Source organism: Drosophila persimilis, unplaced genomic scaffold (assembly GCF_003286085.1).
Source record: "Drosophila persimilis strain 14011-0111.01,24,50 unplaced genomic scaffold, DperRS2 tig00000686-arrow-arrow-pilon, whole genome shotgun sequence".
In the NCBI taxonomy this organism is placed as follows: Eukaryota; Metazoa; Arthropoda; class Insecta; order Diptera; family Drosophilidae; genus Drosophila; species Drosophila persimilis.
In genome coordinates, this window is record NW_020825336.1 from 1,252,387 (window position 1) to 1,275,896 (window position 23,510).

The 23,510-nt window shown below is 46.1% G+C and overlaps 1 protein-coding gene across 1 annotated transcript; it reads left to right on the forward strand.

Annotated features, from left to right (window-relative positions):
• Window positions 1-16,923: 16,923 nt before the first annotated feature.
• LOC113566396 (amidophosphoribosyltransferase) lies at window positions 16,924-19,545 on the forward strand. The gene is made up of 3 exons (XM_026991801.1): window positions 16,924-17,105; window positions 17,161-17,324; window positions 18,048-19,545. Exons 1-3 carry the CDS (start codon window positions 17,060-17,062, stop codon window positions 19,473-19,475), a joined length of 1,638 nt encoding a protein of 545 aa, XP_026847602.1. The 5' UTR covers window positions 16,924-17,059; the 3' UTR covers window positions 19,476-19,545.
• The last annotated feature ends 3,965 nt before the right edge of the window (window positions 19,546-23,510 follow it).

A 23,510-nucleotide genomic window follows, 5' to 3' on the forward strand; every position in this document is an offset into this window, starting at 1 on the left:
CCGTGTTCAGTAAGCGATTATTTTTTCAGTTGAGCATTTCTTCCATCGATTGTTTTCTCTTCGTGTGTTTGCTTTTTTGAAACGTCGTCGCTGGCAGCTATTTATTGTTAAATGAAGCGATTTGTTTGTTGTCGTTATGCGTCGGAGCGTTAAAACATTTTCGCTTTATTTTTTCTACTCTCGAAAAGTTGTTTTTGCACTGCCACAGAACGAACGTAGAACGGTGGCGATACGTACGGGGAGAGCACGGGCACGAGTACAGGTATAGCCTCAGGTTCAAGTGGTTGGGATTTTTTGGCACATCGTTTGGTGGATCAGGTGGCAGGGCGTGAGGGGTGTGGGGTGTGGTGTGGTTGCCTTCTAAACGCTGCCGTCGATGTGTGAATTGCAAACAAGCTGCGGCAGCTGTTGAACATCCAAGAAAGCAAGAGAAAGGGAACTGCGTTAGAGAAATGTACAAAAATGTGTTGGAATATTTTTTCGGAAATTCCTATAAGAAAAGCTGGTGGGGAGACTGGTAAAGGAAATTCATGAATTTCCTTCTATAATTAAAGAGTATGCAAGGCGCAGATAAATGTACCAATAATCTCATGAATGTTTCCCAGAAAAGCATTAATCATACGGACATAAGTCCGCTCCTGCCACAATCCCACATCATTGACTTGATTCCACCTTGACATTCCTTTACCTCGAAAGCATAGAACCCACATCAACGATCTCAGACATGCTAACTAAGCCCTTCACCACTCGCATACTCTCATACTCTTATGGGAGTACGTATGTATGTACGCAAATGCCACCGTGGGCGTTTGTCTCCGCCTAATCCGCTTTTAAAGTAAGTGAACAAAAGTGAAAAAAGTCCAAAAAAATACAACCGAAAACCGGAAATCACAAGTCAAGTTGATGAACTGTCGCTCTGGCTTCGTTGTCCTCGTCTGAAATCGGGCAGACACACATCGTGGAGAGAGGAACACACAAAACACATGGATGGCACCTGCAAAAAAATGCAAAAAAAGGAGAAAAAAAAAACTTTGCAGACACATTTACCAGGCAATCCCCAATCCATGGTCTGTCTCCACCTTTCGCTGTTAGAGATTTACGCATTTATTTTGCATTTTTTATACTATGCCCCACACAAAACATGCGCGCAGATTTAAGGAAATATCACATCACAGTAGAGAGACAGAAACCAAAAGGTTTCACAACGAGTTGAGTTGGTTAGAAACATTTTTCGGTTCGGTTGTCGATTTGCCTTGCGTTGACATGACAAAAGGCGCAGATCTGCATACATTTGCATGTCATTGGACGGCACGGGACGGCAGGGCAGGGCAGGGCACGGCAGGGCAGGGCAGGGCGGGCGAGTGGAATGCATCATCAGGCAAGGACACCGAAATCCCCTTAAGACATTGGGGATTGGTCCAAAACATGCCGTTTGCCCAAGTTAACAATATGTTAAGTTGCCTTAAGTCAGCCCCCAGCTTCAGCTTCAACTTCAGTTCCCAGTACTCAGTACCCAGTCCCAGTCCCAGTTCCAGCTCCTGCCTCGGACTCAACGAGTTAATCGCTTAATGTCTCCCCAGCCTGTGCCTTTCAGTCATTTGTCAGCTGTCTGTTCGGGGCTGCTGCTGGAGTGGGGTTCTGGGTTGGATGGGAGCCCGGCCATAATTGCAATTTGTTTGAATTAACTGGTGAGATCTACGAATAACGCTATTGGCAGGCCCGTCCTCCAAAGAGCAATAGTCGCCACACCACTTGAAAATCCCAAATTTATTGCCGTGCTTATTGCTTTCATTTGGTCAGCACTCGAGGCTAATGTCCTCTCACTATCGAGTGACCCCCGAAAAGGTACGAGTAATAAATATCAAAAGCACCCTAGAGGCAAATATTTACTTTAAAATTGAAACCCCCAACCCCACCACCCTTTCTCCCACTGTTTGTTCAAGCTGCGTAAGTGCGTGAAAGGGTTGCCACGAATGTGGGAAAAAAAGTATCCTTTAATGGCCTCGCTTTTTGATGTTTCCTGAGCCGAACCGAGCAGAGCAGAGCCGTGGGTGTTGGCAGGCAGAGGCACAGGCACCCAGGCAATTGGCCAACTCCCCTCTATCGACACACACACACACCCACACACACATGCACACTTCCGACCATTCCTCTACGCGTTCGAGTATCTTAGCCTATGGCCTTATCGATAGATAAAAAACGAACGTAGCATGCTTTGCTGAAATTCAATTTGAAGCTATTTTCAGAATTTTTATTGCTTACTAAATTGTTTTTATAGGCTCTTCTAACAACCAGCAAAAGAGCAGACCTCTCCTCTCTACCCCGGGGGGGGGCCCGGCACTTTAATTTCTTTATTTCCACTGTCTGTTATTTTCTTTTCTGTTTGGTTCGGTTCGGTTCGGTCTGTTGTATCTGCCTGCCACGGCTCTGCTCTTCTTGTTGTGGCAATTGCCAGACCATAAAAATTAACAATTAACAGACCGCTGGAAATGAACAATCGCAAATCGCGGCTTACAAAATAGCCGTGGAAATGCCATGATATAGAACTGGTAGAAAAACAAAAAAAATAGCGTGTCACAGTGGGGGAAAATGGAGCATAAATTGATAATATGAACTATGGAATACTCTGCCTGCAGAAGGAATGGTGAGTGGAGACTGATGAATGGAAATCGAAGGATTGAGTGTATGGAAATTGGGGACTTGAAAGTCTAGAAAACACCTGCCTCTGAGGATCATCACCTCTAAGGCTGCTAGGATGTCCTTAGGTTGCTCTACTTTTCCAACCCCGTCATTGAGCTAGTCTACCCTTTCACAGGGCTCTATGTAGAGCATAATTATGAGACGGAAGACTGGCAGCGTTGCCCGACTGTCGACCAGCGGACAGCACGCCGACAAAAAGGGTTATGAATGTGAAATTGTCATGCAAGAATTAGCCATGTTCTATGTTCTGCCCACGTTACGAGTATTTCGTTACATTTTATATTTATTTTTTTTTCCATTTTCCATTTTCCCTTTGTCTTTTTTTGTTCTTATTTGCCTTTTCGTTGGTTTTGTGGCTAACCGTCACGTCAAGGGGTTTTTTATGGCTCCATTCGGAATGGAATGTCGGCAATTATTTCCGAAATGCTGGAAAAACATTGCTAAATGTTGTGCCTGACGCTCAGGAAACGTAAACATTTAGTGTAGTCGAGTCAGTGTAGGTGCTCCTGATTTTCCCTATCCACATCCCCATACCCATTCCCATCCCGATTCCCATCCCCATTCACTATTCCCTATTCTGGAGACCCTCTCCACTCGGGTCTCACTCCTTCGTCTCATATGCATTCATAACTAACACGACGGAAAATGCATTTTAATGTGCGCAAAAATCCAATTTAAATTCAGAGCATTTTCCCTTCTCGCTTGCAGCTTCGCAGACGCAGCATGCAATCACAAAATTAGTTGACGACGAGATAAGAATTTTAGTGCTCACAAATAAAGAGACACACACACATACACTCGCAGACTGGTATGCTGGTATGGCCCAAGTATAAGTATAATGCGTATAAATCAACGAAATATATGGAAGTCTAAGGATGAGAAAGCAGCAAAAGCAGCACCAGCAGCTGCAAACAAATTCCAAATAATTCCTGTGAGCGACGTGGAAAATTCATTTGACAAAATGCACAAAAAAGCAATTTCAAGCTGCAGACAAATTGAAAATATATGTAAGGTGCAGGTGGGTGGGAACGAGCGGCTAGTTGGGCGGTGGTTTGGGGCTGTGGATGGTTCGTAGGGGCGTGGTACTGCAGTGACAGTTGAGTAAATAAATATACATAGCCCAGCACACACACACACACACACACATAAGCATACAGAGGAGACCGAATCCTCGTCTATATACGAAGATGCAGCCACCACCTAAAAGTATGCTACGAAAATAGTCGAAGCTGCTGCTGCGCTGCTTCTTCCGCTGCTGCTCCCACTGCGGCTGCCTCCGTATGTGAGTGGCGCCTACGAATGTGTGTCTGTAGATGTGTGTGTGTGTGTATGATTGTGGGTGTGTGTGTTGCGCTTTGCCATTCGCGCGTTGAAAATAGGAGGAGCTGAGAAAAACTTTCCATGCGCAGTTCAAAGTGCAAAAAAATAGATAAAAATTGGTGCAAAATATATGCGCAAAATGCCTTTAAAATAGTTTATAATTTAGCTTAAAATTGTTGAATTCTATGAATTAAATTCCTTAAAGAATAAATTATAACATTTTAAGGATATCAAAGTTACGAAAATTCTCATTTAAAATGATTTGCAGCAAAGAGAAGGAAGAATAAGTCGGAAACTCTAGGAACGCAAAACCTTCACCATCTAGCCAGAGGAAAATCCTTGTATCTAACTAAGAAATCATCAATAATTTTAGTTTTATAATTTATTCTACAAAATCGGACGACTGTAACCTTTAATCTTTTAAATTTATTTTGAAATAAACTATCTTGTTTGCAAAAACTGTAAAAACCAATGTTCTTTTAGAGCATTTTGAACAGACCGCTTTCAATACGTGTCAACTTTTTTCCAATATCGAATTTAAAGCAGTTTCATCCAATGTGAAATTCGGCGAACCCTTTCTTTGTTTAGTCAACCTTTTTTCCATTTAATGCGCAAAAGGCGGATCGCTTTGCTTGTCATTTGGTTGGGCTTCCGCTTTCCTCCGCCTCCTCCTCTTTGGGGCACCCCAAGGCATCATAGTCCTCGTCCTCGTAGAACATGTAGCCAAGTTTGGCTGTCGTTTGGCTAGCACTTCCCGCTGTGATATATATCTCCGACTATTAGCACAGCAGTCAGGCGGCTGTGGGCCAGCGGCAGCATTCGAAGGCCCAACAGGCCGTTTAGCGCCATCAAACAATTCCCGCTGGCTCAGCGGCATTCACGCGTGCGCAAACGGGTTCCACAGGAATCGAATCAGAGATGCCAGAGGAGCCGGAGGAGCCTGAGGATCACGATCCGATGCCAGCTGAGAGGAGCGAGCACCCAACAACAATCAGTCGATTGTCACAGATATTTGTCATGTTTCTGCGGCTGAACTGAACTTTCCCTGCTGTTCTCGCTTGGCCCCGAACGAAGCGACGTTCCTTGGCTACAACGTTGTAAAAATGTCAATTGCGTTTTCTACCTTTTTCGTTTATTTTTTCGTTTATTTTCTCGCATTTTTTTCCATTGGTTTTTCAGTGGGTTTCTGGTTTGTGCCAGTGGCCCCATGTTCATCGATCGGATTTCATGTAATTACATTGTTTTCTGATTCATAATTAATTTGATCTGTTCTCCGGGCTGCCCGGTTGCCCGGTTGCCCGGCTGCCCGGTTGTCCGGCGAGTATGCTGCTGGCCTCAACTTGCATTTTTCTGAGCACTCGAGCACTGATTTTTACATGAGCTGCGGGACGGAGGGCTGCAGGCAGCAGGCAGCAGGCAGCAAAGCATCTGTGGCAGACCCAATCGAACATTGATAGTTACTGAGTGATGATTTAATGAGGCAAACGTGGCATGTTGTGAATGAAATCAATTTTGTGTATGTGCAGAATGGCAAAAACAATGCCACCACATGATGAAAACATCTCCAAGGAGCATGGGCCCAGGAAACGAAGGAGCAGAGTATCTACATTGCTACGAGTATCGTATCGGAGCTGTGCTGTGCTGCTGGGTGTTGTAATGAGAGACTTATGAATCAATGCAATGTTGATTGAGGCCCAGACTTGACTCTGCGGCAAGTGCAGCTGCCGATGCGTTTCCCTTATTAGCAGATCTCAATGGATATTACTACAAGCCCCTGAAAGCGCTCCAGTTATGGTTTGAGAAAATATTTTCTACTAATTAAAAGTACACCATGGAGTGCAGTGCCTCCCCAAGATGAAATGGAGGACTCCATAATATATTCATAGTATTTTTGCAAATTTTTAGATTTCCATCTTAGATTCCAGAGCTAACGCACGACTTGTGATTGACAAATTAATGCGGATCACAAATCAACACCTCAACAAGTTTATCATATCAAAAAAAAGGCGCAAACGGAGGAAGACCCTCAAAAGTGAAACCCTCTTTTACAGAGGCAAAAGCCACAACCCCTGGAAAAACAAAAATTAATTAAAAACATCAACAGAACGCGTCGAGATTTACAAATGTCGTTCCTCCGGCGTTCCTCTGGCTCCTGTTGGAATTAGTTGGGATGATTTCCATGCCCATGGATGCGGCAGGGAGTGGGTTCTGGGAATGGGTTCTCGGTTCTGGGTGCGGGCTTAACTCTTGTCTCTCTTGTGGGTGTCACACCTTGCCGCTGATGGCTTGATAAACGATGGCCCACAGCCCACAGCGCACAGCCGCAGCAACCGCAAAACGAAGCCATTCATTCATGGTTCACGAAACCGTGAACCAGGGCTCTAATCAGCAACCCTTTTGTGCAAGAGGGCGCCCTGAAATTGGGTTGGTTTGCCAGTTCTTTTTCTTTTTTTTGATATGCAGATTCGGGGCGAGCATCACGACGATGATGATGTCATTCGGTGGCTGACAAAACGCTTGACTGATTACACTTGTATCTGTTTGTGTCCTGGGCTCAATATGCTGAAGGATTTTAAATTGTTGTGGACTCCCTTGATCCCTGAATGTCGACTGTCGACTGTCGGCAGTCGCCTGTCGCCTGTCGCCTGCTCTCTGCCTGCCGCTTAGATTGTGTGATAAATTTGGTTTATTGAAAGGCGTCAGTGCGTGAAATGATGTGTGTCAATTGCATGAATGTGCCCTGCCCCTGCCCCTGCCTCTGCCTCTGCCCCTCAAACCACTGCTCCTCCATCACGTCTGGGTTTCCCCGGGCTTTGTGTTGTGCGGAGTTGACAGCGATTATGCAAATCGTTTGAGCCGGAGATAAAACTGCATTAATTTCTGTGTGGTTTGCCTTTGTCCAGGTCTTAAGCTCTACCTCTCTCATTCTCGTGGGATACTCAGGAACTTAAAGTTTTTCATTCTCGTTCTTGGCCAAAAAAAGACGGAAAACGAGGAAAACTATGTACATGAAAATTTGCATTGTTGCAAAATGCTTTCCTTTGGCTGCAAATTTTCAATTTATATGCTAAGCAAAACGTTCCCAAAAAACCGGCAAAGAACACTTTTTCTCTTTTGCAGTTTTAATAAGCAATGAAGTGCATCCTCCATCCTCCACCCGACATCAGCCATCCTCCATCCCCTATCTTAATTGCTCTTTAAATCACCCACATATGGGCCATTCATTACTGCTGTTAACAGCAGTTAATTTATTGTTTTCATTTGTCGTGTGCCCCAGAAAATCAACCGCAAATTGCCCAACAAATTGTTCAAATTGTTTAAAACTGCATCGTCTGTCGACTGTCGACGGTCGGCCTGTCGGCATGTCGACTCTCATCACATCATATATCTAAAGCACCACCTCAACGCCTCATTGCACACCCCGATCGACTGACCCTCCCTCCACTGACCACTGACTGCCCGAGGGGTGCATTCTAATGTGTGTCCACTGGCCAGTGACCATCGATACTCGCACTCCCCCCGATACGCAGGTCAATGCGACTCATTAAAATAATTGATACGCTTGTTCGAACAACGCCTTTACACCAATTTAATTGATAGCTGTTCGATGTCCCCTGTCCCCTGTTCCCTGTTCCCTGTCCGTTCATTGAGCGTGTGTATGTGCGTGATTTAATTTTATTGGTCCCCCGTTTTGTCCCTCTTAATTAGTTAATAGATTTCGCCTTTCTCTTTTCCATTATGATTTTTCTGACTGGGGTCTCTGTAAAATTCCTTCGAGGGTTGGTTGTGGTTTATGGACGCTCGTAAAATGCTTGCCAAATTTGTTGACAAGTCAGCAATTAATTGCCAGATAAATGGGATAACAGAGAGTTGTCTTGTGTCCGCGGATTGGCACTAACAAGTGTCGACTTATGAATGCACTTGCAGAAGAGAGATTCAGTTCAGGCAAGTTTCAATGTATCATATATGCTACCATCAAACAGGTATATCGTTTAGGTTTATTTCTCTAGATTTCTTGCACTAAAAACATGGTGTCGCACCCCTTCACATTTCCTTTAAACACAAAATGAAAGACTCATCCATAATACCCTTTCGACTTGGGACTGGCTGGATAAATCTTTGATAATTTGTGCTCTCCAGTAAGTAATTTCAGTTTTATGTCGGCTCCACTGAGGCGGAGCCATAAAACTTTTTCCAGCTCTGCTTTTTAATCTCTGGCTCCTGCCGAGAGGAGAGTGCTTTGCTCAGTGCCATTCCTTGCTTTTCCGCTTATCAGTAGCGTGTAATTGTCGTATAGAAATTAACAAGAGCTGAAACAAAATGGCGCTGGAAACGACAGCAAAGGAATCGCAGGGGGACGGCGGATTGGAGAGGCTGAGAAGCTGAGATGCGCTCAAGTGGCGAGATAAAAGAGCACTCGACTTGAGTTAATGACTTCCATGCGCCGTTGGGGGCGACTTAGGACGCCATCTTTATAACAATTGTCCTTTGCTTTCTGAGCACTTCTTGGCCCTTATCCTGTTTTCCTTTTTGGGGTCCTGGTCCTGCTGTCCATGTTGCCAAGTGAGCGTGGCAAATGTTTTAATGGCGAACGTCGCGACACTCGAGTGCAGTCCTGCCTGCTGCTCGACAAACCAGGGCCTGAGAGCTGAGAGCTGACAGCCATAAGGATATGTATGGGCTGAGGATAACGCAAGGAGCAGACATCCGGCCGTGGAGCACCATTCGGGCTTTGATTTCGTTTGCTAATGAAATCACGTCCAGCTGCCATTCCGGCCACGCCCTGAATATATATTTGTGTTTGATATTACCCCAAATATATTTCAATTTGAATTTTAATTGCATACAAATATGCTTTTGCCCCGATGTCCTTTCATCTCTCGTGTGCGGTGCACGACCCGCACGACACCCATCAATCATGATCGATCAGCGGGGATTTGCCTGATGATGATTGTGCCCACAAATCCTCAGGCATGCGGCATGCCGCATGTCGCATGCTACAAGCCGCATCCCGCATGATAAATGCCTTTTTAAATGCATTCTAATGCGGGACGGGTCCCCAAAAAGCGAGCTATGGAAAGGAGTGAGTCCTGTCCCGTCTCGTCTCGTCTGAAAGGCATATCAAATGGTCTGCCATGTGTCATGTGTCCTGCATGTCCTGTAAGGGTCTCTGCGAGCACTCAACAGCAACTTGCAAAAATTATTTGCATTTCCAACTTTTGTTGATGACATTTTTCATGAAAATTTTAATGTGTTTTTGTACTTTTTTTCCGCCTGCCGGGCCACGGTTTCTGCTTAGGATTTTCCATACCATACCTGCCATTCCCATTCACATTCACATTCACACTTTGGAATATTAATATATGCAGGGCCTGGCTTTTAACACACTCATGCCCCATCTAAAGAGCGGGGGGAAAAGGTGGGAGGTGTCTGAATGGTGGGAGGCGCCTCAAAACTTTTTCCATATGAGGATGCGTTTTGTAATGAAAGTTGTGCTGCTGCTGCTGTTGGGAACATTTTCAATATTCATGTGCCGCTGTGTGTGTGGGCGGGAGATGTAAATGTGGCTGTGAAACTTTCAACATTTGTATGAATATAATTTAGAATAAATTTCATAAAAATATTTTCCAGAACTGCGTCCAGTTTGAAGCGAAAAGGCCAGGAAAAAGAACCAAACCAAATACATTAAAATTCCATTAAAAAGGCGACACTCCACTCTTCACATATGAGAGGCAGGATACGAGTGTGTGTGTGTGTGTGTGTGTGTGTGTGTGTGTGTGTGTGTGTGTGTGTGTGTGTGTGTGTGTGTGTGTGTGTGTGTGTGTGTGTGTTGTGGAAAGTCCTTGGCATTTACTCTTAAAATCCTAAGCAGTGCTTCGCTTTCCCCGTCCCGGTGTCAGTCGCATTTGTGGTCGCTTCTCTTTTTGGTCCTTGTCACGATTATTGTATAAATTAACGTCACAAACAAATGTTACGAAAAGTCGCCAATGAAGTGGAATGATGCGCGTCCAACCCTCCCCGCCGTGGTCTATGGGGGTCCCTCACCCTCTTAGCCGCAAATGTGCCTAATTTTTCGTTGTTATCCTTTGTTAGTGCCATCCTTGGTCCTTAGTCCTGTCTCTCGGTCTGTCTGTCTGGCCGTTCGACTGACTGGATGTCTCCTAATAATGCGTAAAATTTAATGCACCATTCCGAAGGTTTTGCTCTCTCCTCAATCGCGACAAGTGATTCCCAGATTTACGACTTCTTTGGCCTGTTTTTCGGGGATGGGATGCGATGCGATGCGATGGGATGGGATGGTGTCTTTTTTGTTGTGCTAATGTTTGGCGTTTTTATGGCTTGCAGCAAATTTGATTTATTGGCAGAACTTAAGCGTTGAGTTGTCCGCAAAGTTGTAAAAACTTTTGCCATAGGATAGGAGAGGAGTGGAGTGGAGTGGAGTTCATCATATAATTGATGCGATTTGCGGTTCATAAAGTGCAATTGCCTGTAAAGTTGACAAAAGTAAAGAAAGACAAATGTTCTCACCCATATGGGTAGATATTTCTTTGCCCCTTCCTTGAGATGCCATCTATTTAACCAACCTCAAAGCTGGCCCCAAAAGATGATCTACTAACAGGAGTTCAATGTACATGTGCCTAAACTAGATCAGATCTCCCTTCTCCAAGTCGAAATGGAACAGTGCAAAATGCTGATACATTTCTGTTCTTTCAAGAGATACCTATTCTCATTTCCCATGCCAGACACAGCTACAGCCACAGCCAGAGCCAGAGACGACTCTGACGACGACGAGTCGCCCTCATTAGGTGACCCAAAGTGTCCGAAAACTATGCAATTTACATGCACAGAAGCCCCTCCGCGATAGAACCCACGAAACCCAATAGACCATGGAAGATAACAGCGGAACAGAGGCCGCCAGACAACAGACACCAGAGACACCAGAGACACCACTAGACACTGGCGACCGAAAACGAGTCCCAGGTAAGAAGAGGCAGGGCCAAATGGCGAGCGAATTATGTTGTACGAGTGTGGGGGGGTAAGGTCCGAGAGATCGTTGCGGGGCGATACATAAAATTTGAATGCGTTTTGCATACATTAACCCACTGTGGTGGCCATCGTCGTAGCCCCTAGGGGTGACCATTGGGCTCCCGCCCCCCTCCCCTTCCCGCGCCCCCGTCTCACCGCACGACTAGAGCGGTAACGGTCATCGTTGGACGGCGACCAGAAAATGTGTTTATTAAATTTTATGATTATTGGCCTGCAATTGAGCTGCTCGCCTTGGGAATGTGTCGCTGGGTCTCAGTCCCAGTCCCATTCCCAGTGCCAGTCCCAGTCCCATTCCCTGGTTCCGGACTGCGTTTCGATTGTGAAATTGAAATTTTATGCGCACAAGAGCCATTCCATCAAAGAATGGGATAGAAATGTCTAGAAATGGCCTGAAATTCTCACGCGTAACTGGAGCATTTGGTGGCTGTATCTGTATCTGTATCTGTATCTCGCTGTATCTGTATCCCATTGGAGTCTTGGAGTCGGTTACCTACCATTTGTGTTGCTAATTCAATTTACGTTTCTGAAATGTTAATTAACTCAAAAAGTTCTCGTCTCCACCGTGCTGGAGGGGTTGGGGCTTCTCCTTTTGGCTGTTATTTTTGGGTGTTTTCTGTGGGGCTTACACATGTTCTGGTCTTGTTTTGTATCTGCCTAAAGTGCCACAAATTGAAAGTCATTAAGATTTTATGGGGGACATACACGGGGGGCACGTTCTCACAGAGGGACAGTGAGAGAGAGGGAGACTTTGACATACATCAATCAGTGGATGGATGGCTGGATGGTTGGAAATCTCTCATTACGAATGCACAAGTTGACTTTAAACAGATTGTGTTGGTCTAGTTCTTAAAGATCCAGCCGAAGAGACATCTGTAGCTCTGTGGGGCCTCGCCTCTCACCTACGTATTGGAAAACTAATTAGAGGCAAACTCAGTGACGGGGCGTGGTGCCGCTGGAGCCGCTGCTGGTGGTGGTGGCGGGTACACATCGGTGGACAATTTCAACGTTCTTCAAATTGGCAACTAAGTAAACTTGAAGGCTGACTGCGGAGCGGGTCCGGTACGGTCCGGGCCAGGTCTACACGCCCACTTTTCGAGGGGGGGAGGCAGGGGGGCGACTTTGTTGTGGCTGCTTCGTTATGCAAATTTGTGTCAGGGAGAAAAAAAGTAACCGACGACAAAACAAAAGACAGAAATGAAAATTTTGAGCTATATAGTAAATATAGCATATAGAAAATGCAAATTGTATATAAAGAAATGCCCGAAAAAGACAAATAACAGAACAAATTTAAGCGAACGTCGCGGATTTCTTCGTCTTTGTTTTTTTCCCCGTCTTCTTCTCTCTTTTCGGAATGGAATAAATAATAAACGTAAACGAATTAAAAACGTTGCCCAAACGAACTGTGGTCCATCCTCCGATGCCCGTCCCCGATGCCGCATGGAACGGGGGATGGCAGGATGAAGGAGCTCAAGGAGATGTCCCTTCGATATCTCTTGGTAGTTCCTCCCGGATTGCGGCTGTGGCTGTTGCTGCTGCTGTGGTCCTCTCGTCCTCTGGTTTTTGTTTACTTAAACCAAGTTGATGCGGCTTTCAATTAGTTTTAATTGAAATTCCGATTTGCTCAACTAAAAGCAATTTGATTTTTGTCTTTAATTAAAGTTTTTCCAACCATTGAATGGAGGCAGATTGGGAAATTTTGATTAAGTTGATCGGAGAATGAAGTTTTGAGCGGATGAAGAAGTTAAGAAAAATGCGATTCAGAAAGCAATCCCATTGACCCTTTTCAAACATGATTTTTTCAGAATTTATAAAGAGTTTTTGAGAAGATACATTTGTATTTATGAGATCTGTGTCTATATGAGGATGCTCTTTGAAAGGAAGTTTAGAGACAATAGCTGTCGCACTATATTTCGACTATTTGATATTGAAAACTTTTAAGCGATGGAAAAATATCGTTATTTTTAATTCACCAAAAAATGTACACGCTAGGATTGTGCAATTAACTAAAGCTCGGTTCAAAGTAACGGAAAGAGTGGAAATATCCCACTTAGGAGGGCAGAATATGATCAGATCATAATCATAAGTTATATGCGAAAAGCATGGTACATATTTTATGTTTTTGGCAGCCACAGCCGCTATTTGCAGGACTCAATTTTCATGCTTTTCTCACCCATCTCCCTTCCGCTGGATGAACTGTCCTCTATCCTCTATCGGATCAGAATCCATTGAACTTCTGCATATCCTGTGAATATTCAAGCCCCTAGAAAACCCGATTGAACCGAGAATCGCAGAAAATTGGAGACGAAGTTCACGATGAGGTCTACCGTGCCGCTTTCGTCTGTCTTCTAAAGCGCCCAAAGCTATTACAAAACGGGGAAAGATGGAACATGTTAAACTTAAGAAAATACTCTAAGAAATATATTAAATCTATGCCGATCCAGCTTGTACAGTCAGAGATATTTATAGTATTATATGGAGTTAGAGAAAGCCTGATCAATAGGATCACTAAAGGAAGGTAACACTTTTTATAATATTTTGTATGCAGCAGATCATTTAGGGTTAGGACTAAGAGCTTCCTTGGGTCTAATGTTCTTTAGCTTCCAGTGGGAAATTGTGGCAGTCTGCAGTCCTTGTGTATTTTTTCTATAAAAATACCACTTTCTTTTCAGTTTGATTAAGTAATTCCCAAGTTATTGGGAACCCTGCCCGGCAAACCAGTTGCCTGCCATATCTATCTATAGATGGGGGATATTGGCGCCCATCCTTCAGCTGGCATTAAAAGAGCATTTTATTCAATTGCGGCCAACCGAGGAAAACAAATAAAATGTATTTTTTCTGTATTTTTTGGACACTTTGCGGATAAAGCATAAAATAAAATGAAATGATGCGTTGAAAGCCGAGGCCCGCAGCTACTTTTCCCCAAAAAAAGAACCAAAAAAAAAAAGCAGAACGGGGCGGGGTTCGGGCCATGTGTGTGGTTGGCCAAAGGATGGACACTACAGTGGTGCTTCGAGGGTGGTGGTGGGTGCTGCATCAGTGGGTGGGGGATGGGATAACGTTTTTGGTTCAATAGACAACGCACACACACACACACACACACACTCGCAGAGGTCCTGGGTCCAGGGTCCAGGGCCATTTGATGATTTTTGCGTCACCGTTGGTCAAAATCATTTCGAGCGCAAGCAACTGGAAACTGTATAAAAATAATGAAATGAAGGAAGGAGAGATGTTGGAAAAAGGCAGAAAGAGAGAGGGAGAGAGAAAGGGAAAAAGACAGATAGGGATAGAGAAAGAGAGAGAGAGAGCGATACGAAACGAAACCAACTTGAAATAAATGGTCAAAAGAAATAAACAGTCCCATAAAGAATAATCATTCAGAATTCTGCTGAATTATGCATGAGGCAGACGGTCCGTGGTCCGTGGTCCATGGTCCATCGTCCATGGTCCATGGTCCAGGAGCAGCAGCAGCAGCAGCAGCAGCGGCAGCGGCACCGGCAGCATACTGGACGCCACTCCACAAGGAGGCAGCAGCCGCACCATCAGCGGGGGGTGTGGCACTCACATATGCGAAAAACCTCCTACCATTCCACATCTTCCTCTCAGAAGCATCATTTTCCTCTTTATTATCTGTTTGTTTAGTTGGGTGTACGGGCAGTATGGGTGTGTGCTGGATTTTTATCAGCCTTCTAAGCAGTTAGCAGTTAGAACAGAATTCCACTTTCTATACCCTGGTATTTGTAGGAAAAAACAGGGTTTATTGTTCCCGTGGCAACGTATGCGACGGGCCAAATGAAGCATCTTCTTTGCCTAGATCTGGCAGATATATTATGTGGCTTATACAATTTACGAGATATGAAAGGAAGCTTAGCCTTCAACATATATGATGATCCTCACACAATCATTTTGATCGCATGTTGATTAAGGAACAAATGAAGTAAAAAAAGCTGTAGAGTGCTGTTGTTCCTAGAAATTCCACAATTCCCACTCAAATTATAAGGAATTTCTTTGGATACTCTCTCAGTAAAGGGCATCTTTTAGTCCAAGTCGCAACTGAAGCTCGATTGCTGGTTTTTTTTGGGAGGTGGATAAAAGGAGTTCGGCGCTGGAGTTGGGGTATCTCTCCCGCGGAGCTGGACCTGGAGCCCCCGGACTGTTTGGTGGCGCTTGCCAAAAGTCAGCCAACATTCGCATAATTTTCGATAAAGCTTTTCGCCAAATGAAATTCAAGTGGTTACACATGTCCCAACCCAACCGCCGCCTAAGGCAGCGATTTTCTCTTTTCGGTTGGTCATTTTTCTTGGACAACCCCCCTCGAAATACTCACTCTACTTCCAAGTCTACTCCTAGCCTCATGCCTCAGTCATTCTCATTTCCACATTACGAGTACGGGTGCGAGTGCGAGTACGAATGTGAGGAGTGTATGCCGCATCTGATTATCTCTGTTTTTCGGTTGTTTGTTTGCTTAGTTCCCTTGTTGTTGTTTTCCTGATAATAAAAGGTAATGAAGCCTATATAGAAACCTACATATGCACGTATGTGGGTTATCTACCCAGTCCCAATGAAAGCGAACCCATATTATAGCCCAAATATAAATAATTCCCTAGGAAACGGGGAAACTGGGATACATTTCGCCCTGTAATTGCAAATAATTCGCATGTCTAGTCGTCGGGGCAGTGAAAACTTTCCTAACCATAGGTCTGATCTTATACAATACCATCATACATAAATACGGCGGTGATTTGTCTGGATGCCTCAGTTCGGCTCAACACTTGCTCGGGCGCTCTATATAGACTGAGAAATTATCAGATAGATGGACCAGACCGCAACAAACGCTTATGCCTGCGGTCGAGTAAATTGCATCAGATGGGAATCGAAATCTTAATCGAAAATCAGTTGATCCCCACAAAAGTTCTAAGTTCTCAACTTTTCCAGGCCTTTAAGCATGTTGTTTATAAATAATGTATAGTCTAGAGTATAGAGCGTGGAACGACTATTATTAGAACATTGATAGAGGTTCAGGCAGGGGTCTAGTTGGTGACTGGAATCGTGCGATCTTGTGATCCAAGATCCATCGATCCATCGATCCATTGGATCGATCAACCCTCGGTCCACTCCATTGGGGGTAGCGATAGCGCAGTTCCATTTAAATTGCAAAAGAAAAACATACATTAATCTGTTATTGTTTACGTGAAATATACTCGTACTCGTATTCGTATTCGTATTCGTACTCGTATATGGAAAAACGTTTCTAAAATGCGTCAATGAACGCATTTTCTTCTTGGCCATTGCTGATAACAGCACTCTACATAATCAAGCATAGAAAGATAGATACACTTACATAAGATCTAGTGTGGCGTCGAAGATCCAGACAGAGCTCTGTCTCCAGGGGGGACTTCAACTTTGATCTTGAAATGCATGTACACCGTCCTGATAAGCGCCGCTAGTCGGTCCGATTAAGGCACATGACTCGTGATCAATCCCCGAATAGATGCTAGAAGCCGTACTACGCAAGTAATTTGAGATTCGCCAAAGGCTGGACACAGTCATCAAGCGGTCATTGAATCATCGGAGAAACGTGAGAATATTTTGTGTTTATTTGGCAAATTTCGAGTGTTCTCACAGCGTATCGAATGCGTATCTCCCGATTGCATTACCAGCAGCAGCAGCAGCAACAGCAGCAGCAGGTCTCCCTCTCCCTCTCCCTCCCAGCAATTTCCATCGTTGCGAGTTACGACTGATAAGTGTATCAGCTGACTGGTACACACATCTGTATCTGCATCTGTATAGGTATATGTATCTGTAAATATGATGATCGGAGGTTTAATTAGGCGCGGCTGTAACATGAACATTCATAATTCCACTGGCAGTCAATCAATGCAGTCGTGAATAAACCCGAGTGATCCCCCATCGATCGATCAAGTGTCTCAATTCTCAGTACAAAAAATACACCCAACAAAAAGCCAAATAAATAATCAAAAGATCAAGTCCAAACATGGCGCAAAGTGATGATAGAAATTGCTGTGCCGATTTGAAGAAAGGTAAGCATATGATTTATTTAATTTATCCAAAGGTTTAATATTTTGCGAATTCCAGACGAATTAGACGAAAGCTGCTGTCAAGTGGCAAAGAAAATGCCTGCAAAGACGTTCCCCGACAAGATCTACAAGTCTGTGCAGCCGAAGGGCGTGGATGCCACGGGCATGACCTGCGAGTGTGGAGTGTTCGGTGCCATCGCCTGCGGGGATTATCCAACACAGGTGCGGACAAAACCATTCTCGATAGTGACCATTCGAAGATGTTTTTCATAATCTATTACTGCATCAAACTGTTCTTGAATAGTCTTCAGACTATCACTGACTGCCCCCGGTTAGTTATAAAATGATCGTAATACTCGTACTCGTAAGAGTTCAGATTATCAAAGAGATTACATTCAAGACAGTTCAAGATAATGAAAGCAAACGATCGACGATCACCACCTTAGTTTTCGATTCCACACATGATCTATGGATCACTAAATATCGCTATCTCCGCTGTCATATGCAGATCTCATGTTACAGAAATCGCCAGACGTCTGTCTGTATGCAAATCGCCTGCAAGTAGGTCAATAGTGAACCTCCTCTTGCTCTCCTCCACCATTCACTCCCCATCCATTCTCTGATCTGCCCTGAAATCTGAGTTTCTAACGAGGCTATGGCCAACGCCTAGTGTCTGTAGGTGACGTCAATGAAATCGCATCCACACGTTTTTGCGGTTTTAATCAGTTGTCGATGTCGATGTCATCGTTATTGCTGTTGTTGTTGTTGTTTCTGTTGATGGTAAACAAATGGAAAATAACAGGAAAATACTAGAACACTCCAAATCGGGAATCGGGATCACATTATCGGTTATTCTCCCTTCCGATAATCACCGATCATCCATCGATCATCGATCGCTCAAATGTTTGCCAATTTCTCAATTCCGTATTCTTGGTGTATTTTTAGCTGGACATTGCCCAGATGATTTGTTTGGGATTGGTGGCCCTGCAGCATCGTGGCCAGGAGTCGGCGGGCATCGTCACCAGCCAGGGCAAGCTGACGAAGAACTTCACGGTGCACAAGGGCATGGGCATGATCAATAATCTGTTCAACGACGAGGCGATCCGGAAGCTGAAGGGCAACCTGGGCATCGGCCACACCCGCTACTCCACCAGTGCCGCCTCGGAGGTGGTCAACTGTCAGCCCTTTGTGGTGCACACGGCCCACGGCGCCCTGGCCATTGCCCACAACGGGGAGCTCGTCAACTGCGAGTCGCTGCGCAGGGAGGTACTTGAGCGGGGCGTTGGCCTGTCCACCCACAGCGACAGCGAGCTGATCGCCCAGTCCCTGTGCTGTGCCCCCGAGGATGTGTCCGAGCACGATGGCCCCAACTGGCCGGCGCGCATCCGCCACTTCATGACCCTGGCCCCGCTCTCCTACTCCCTGGTGGTGATGCACAAGGACAAGATCTACGCGGTGCGCGACTCGTACGGCAATCGGCCGCTTTGCCTGGGCAAGATCGTGCCCGTGGACGCGGGACATGCGAACATCGAGGACAAGCTGGCGGAGGGCTGGGTGGTGTCGAGCGAGAGCTGTGGCTTCCTCTCCATCGGAGCGCGCTATGTGCGCGAGGTGGAGCCCGGCGAGATCATCGAGCTCTCGCGGAACGGCTACCGCACTGTGGACATCGTGGAGCGGCCCGACTACAAGCGCATGGCCTTCTGCATCTTCGAGTACGTGTACTTTGCCCGCAGCGACTCCATGTTCGAGGGCCAGATGGTCTACTCTGCCCGCCTGCAGTGCGGCCGCCAGTTGGCGCGCGAGGCACCGGTGGACGCGGATCTGGTCAGCTCTGTGCCCGAGTCGGGCACCGCGGCGGCCCATGGCTATGCCCGGGAGTCGGGTCTGCCCTTTGGCGAGGTGCTCTGCAAGAATCGCTACGTGGGACGCACCTTCATCCAGCCATCGAATCGGTTGCGGCAGCTGGGAGTCGCCAAGAAGTTCGGAGCCCTCGCCCAGAATGTGGAGGGGAAGCGCATAACACTCGTGGATGACTCCATTGTGAGGGGCAACACCATCGGACCCATCATCAAGCTGCTGCGCGATGCGGGGGCCACGGAGGTGCACATTCGCATCGCCAGTCCCCCGCTGCAGTATCCCTGCTACATGGGCATCAACATACCCACAAGGGAGGAGCTCATTGCCAACAAACTGAACGCCGATCAGCTGGCGGATCATGTGGGGGCCGACAGTCTGGCCTACCTCAGCGTCGAGGGTCTCGTGCGGGCCGTGCAGATGAACAAGACCCATGTGAACCCCATCAAGGCCGGCTACTGCACGGCCTGTCTCACGGGCGAGTATCCCGGCGGACTGCCCGAGGAGCTTAGCTGGTAGATGCGACACATAGCCTTAATCGTAGTTCTTAGCTCAAGTTTAAATATAATAAATATATATTTTTTTTTAATTTCGGGCCTTCCCTCCACCCACCAACCGCCACCCGCCACCCGCCGCCAAAGGACACACACATTCTAAATGCTAATGGCGACCCCGTCATCAACGTCTGATTATTTCCAAAAACTGTCTAATGCCATAACTTCAATTCATTTCAATTTATATTTCCAAGCTCTCTGTTTGCCATTGGGGGAACGTCTCCCGGTCTCCCGGACTCCCGGTTCCGGCCATAGCCAGGCTCTCCACGGATATAGCCCTCATATCATACAATATGGTAATCGTGTTTGCTTTTTTCGCCATGTCTCTCTTTCCGGACTGGGGCTCTGGCACCGGCCCCCCGGCCCCCCCGGCCACCCAGTCTTGTGTCTCTCTGGCTTCTCCATTGGGGCGTTGCAATGTCTAAAGCGGGGCGTTTAGGGCGTTTAATCCTGCGGAAGATGTCCTTGCGGTTATACGGGGGAGTTCCTCTTCCGCTCCTCCTCCTACCCTCCCTCCCTCCCTGGTATATAAGACTTTTTCTTTCTGTGCTTTTTTTTATGACTCGCCGGGTACTGGAGTCAACAATGTCATCATTATTCTTGAATATTGTGTTGTATTTTCGCAAACAATTTCGCTAAGCTGCGCGGAAGTATGGCGAAAGTATGGAAAGGGGCCAGAGATGAGGGGTGGCAGCATTAGAGGATGGCACGGCCCGGAAGTGTGGCATGGGGCAGCGTCGAGGACACAAGAGAAGAAAATAATATGCGACGTCATTGTAACTCGCTTGATTAATTCTTCGTGTAGGGTATCCATCGAAGAGGAGTGGTTATATGAGACTTTTGGTATGCATTTCATCATGAAATGCTTATACGAAGAAATGATCGAAGGGAGCTATTCATTTGGGAAGTAGAATATACAGGTATTCGTCTAAAGTACTCAACTTTCTTCGGTACAAAAGTGGGATCTTCTTAGGGATAGTTCTACCTTCTTCCGGCACTCGTTTTCACTACTTTCCCTCCACCCAGCAGCGCATCATCGTTGTCCCCTCGGCCCCAACCGCATGGAAATCTCTCCCATGACAACAATCCCTCGTGGATCCCATTCCATGCCCCATCCCGAAGTGGCTACATAAAAGAAACGACTTCTGGCAACATTGAAAACAGACGCTGGCACTTCTCTAACACACCATCACCGCCTGTCGCCTTGCCGCCTGCCGCCTGCCGCCTGCCTCTTGCCACAAGGATATGAAAGAAGGACCAAGAAGGGTCCACGTCCACCCACCTCCCCACCCACACACAACAGCTACAAAAAAAAACAAGAAATAATGCTTATATAAGGAACAGTTTGCTTATGTGCGCCGTCGATCACGAGCACAAACACACAGCCTGGGCACACTGCCACTGCCACTGCCACAGACAGTGACAACTAAGCAGCGCGCCCCTCCTCGCCCACCCCCCCATCCAGGGCTCCATTCCATTCGCTCAAACCCTGCTGTCCTCTCCTTCGCTGCGCCGCAAAACATGCTTTAAATTTTTTAATAACGCCAGGCTACAAGAGCGCTGACGCCCACGTCCGGACCCCGGACTACGGACTCCGGACCGGGGATCCGGCTTTCGTGCCCTGGCCCCGCCCTTGCCTATTGCCTCCTGCCTCCTGCTCTGTTCCGTCGTCATTTGCACAGAAGTTATGTAAATTAATGTTTACTTAAGTTCCCCATGTTATTCCTTCTTGGCATTTTTTTTTTGTTGTTTTTCGCCTTGCACTTTCCGAATGTTTCCTACTTCAAAAACAAAAGCAGACAGCGGCGGGTCCATGATGGCGGGCTCTAGAGGTGGGTTCTATCTCTGGTTCTGGTTCTGGTGCTGTGTTGAAGGTTACCGCCCGACAGCGCCAGCCCCCAAATGAGAGTAGAAAAAATTGCAATAAATTTGCGAGCCGCTTCTGCAATTTAATAAAAAGCATTCTGCGGGAGAGAGGGGGAGAGAGGACAGACTAGAAGTAGAAATAGGAAGAAATACGAAAGAAGATGGAGGTATCATCATCATCCGGAGTATCAAGATTATTATTGAGTCAAATGGCTGGGTAAATATATGAGCCAAAATTATGGCAATGGCATGCAAATGAAATGGCCAATGACGATGGGGAGATGGAATGATTATGAAGCCATTATCCCGGGCACTTCATTGAAATTGTCGCCGAAGAAATTTAATTTAAACATCACACAGGAGAGACCCGGTGGCCTCCGTCGAAGACGACACCCTTGACACTTGACACATGCAACAAGTGCGTCGGTGGCAGCCACACGAACAGACAAAAGGCAAACAAAGGGCTCAGACACCTTACACTTTTGCCATCTCCATGTCCTGCCACGTCCTTCTGTTTGACAGGCACGCAAAACGTGCCTGGCATGCAAGACATGCGATGCCCTGGCCCAAAGCGACAACGAATCAGATGTAATTTTCTGGCCAATAGAACACTTTGTGTGTGGCTCCCGTCCCACACCAGCCAGGACACAGGACCTGCTGCTGGCATTGGATGAATATCCTTCTTCAGTTCATTAGCAAATCAAACTTCCGTCTTGTACTTCAAGACATTCCCAGGCAGGCAGGCAGGCAGTCAGTCAGCAGCAAAAAGGGACATGGAATTTGCATTCCTTGGAGCCCTCCGGGCCGACATATTCGTACAAGAAAACTTCTTGTTTGCTGGTAATTTGATTTAAGGGCTTTGGCTTGACCGCAGAGAGCCCGCATAGAACACACCATTTAAGTGGTCAACAGGGACCCCAACATATTGGCTAATAATTCTCTAAAAGAACCCCAACTAAATCTGACCTTAAAGTGCGCTCTCAGCCAGCATTTTCAGAGCTAATTTTCCATTCCCAGAAAAGAAATCTAATCAACTGGTGCGTCCGTCCAGTCCACCCATTTTTGGTTAGCTTTGAAACAGAATTTGCATAATATTTTTAGACAGCAGCGAATAAAGTTTGAGGACTAGACGCCACAACATTTCCACAACTTTGCGTTAATTTTCTAAATATTTTCTAAAATTTTCAAATTGCATTTGGAGCACTGAAACGAGGAGACGACGCTCTGACAATGATGCCGCAGGGCGATCCCAGGCAAAAGTTTCCGTGCTCCATGCCACTCAGAAATAATATCGGGAGAAAGGGAGAGAGAGACGGGACCTCAGCCCCCCACCACCTTCTCTTCGGTGAATTTTATAATTTAAAATTATGAACTAAAAATAATTTAATTTTAGTGGTTTGCACGCAGGTCCCGGTCCCGTCACCGTCGCCAAACGAACTAGTGTAGATGGTGGATGTCGGATGGGGTGGTGTGGGTTTGGGGGTGTGGGGGGTGTGCTGGCCAGGAAATTGAGTGTATTATATGTACACACATACACATACATACATATATGTATACTCGGATACGAGTAATGTTGGTTATTGTGCACTACAGCAAATACTACAACAACAACAACAAAAGCGCGTTGTGCTAATAAATATGCATGAAGTGTTGGAGTGTGTGTTTCGGTGTGTGTGTCGGTTTGTGTGTGTGCACAAAAGAATGCAATTTCCCTCGTAGAAAAAAGGCTGGGGGCTGGGGGCTGGCGACTGGGGACTGGGGGCGGGCTCTGGGGGCCGACTGCATTTGACATCGCGTGCTTTGGGGCGATTTTCCCGCTGCATTGGCCAATTCTGAAGAGGCAACAAAGATAATAACGATAATTAAAGCAAGCGGCAAACCAAATCTCTGATTTGAGTGACATGCAACAACCAAATCATTCACAGAGTGTGCGTCGTGCGGCGAGAGATACGAATGCGAGTGCGAGTGTGAGTGTGAGTACGGGTACTCGTAAAAGAATGAATCCGCCATTTTGGGGGCTGTAACACTTCCGGCCATCGTTGTCACAATGTGCGACAATGCATGATGAAAGCTGCACTCAGATTTGGCTGCACTTGAAGAAATTTTTGATCTATTCGGGAAGGAAGGCCGAAGG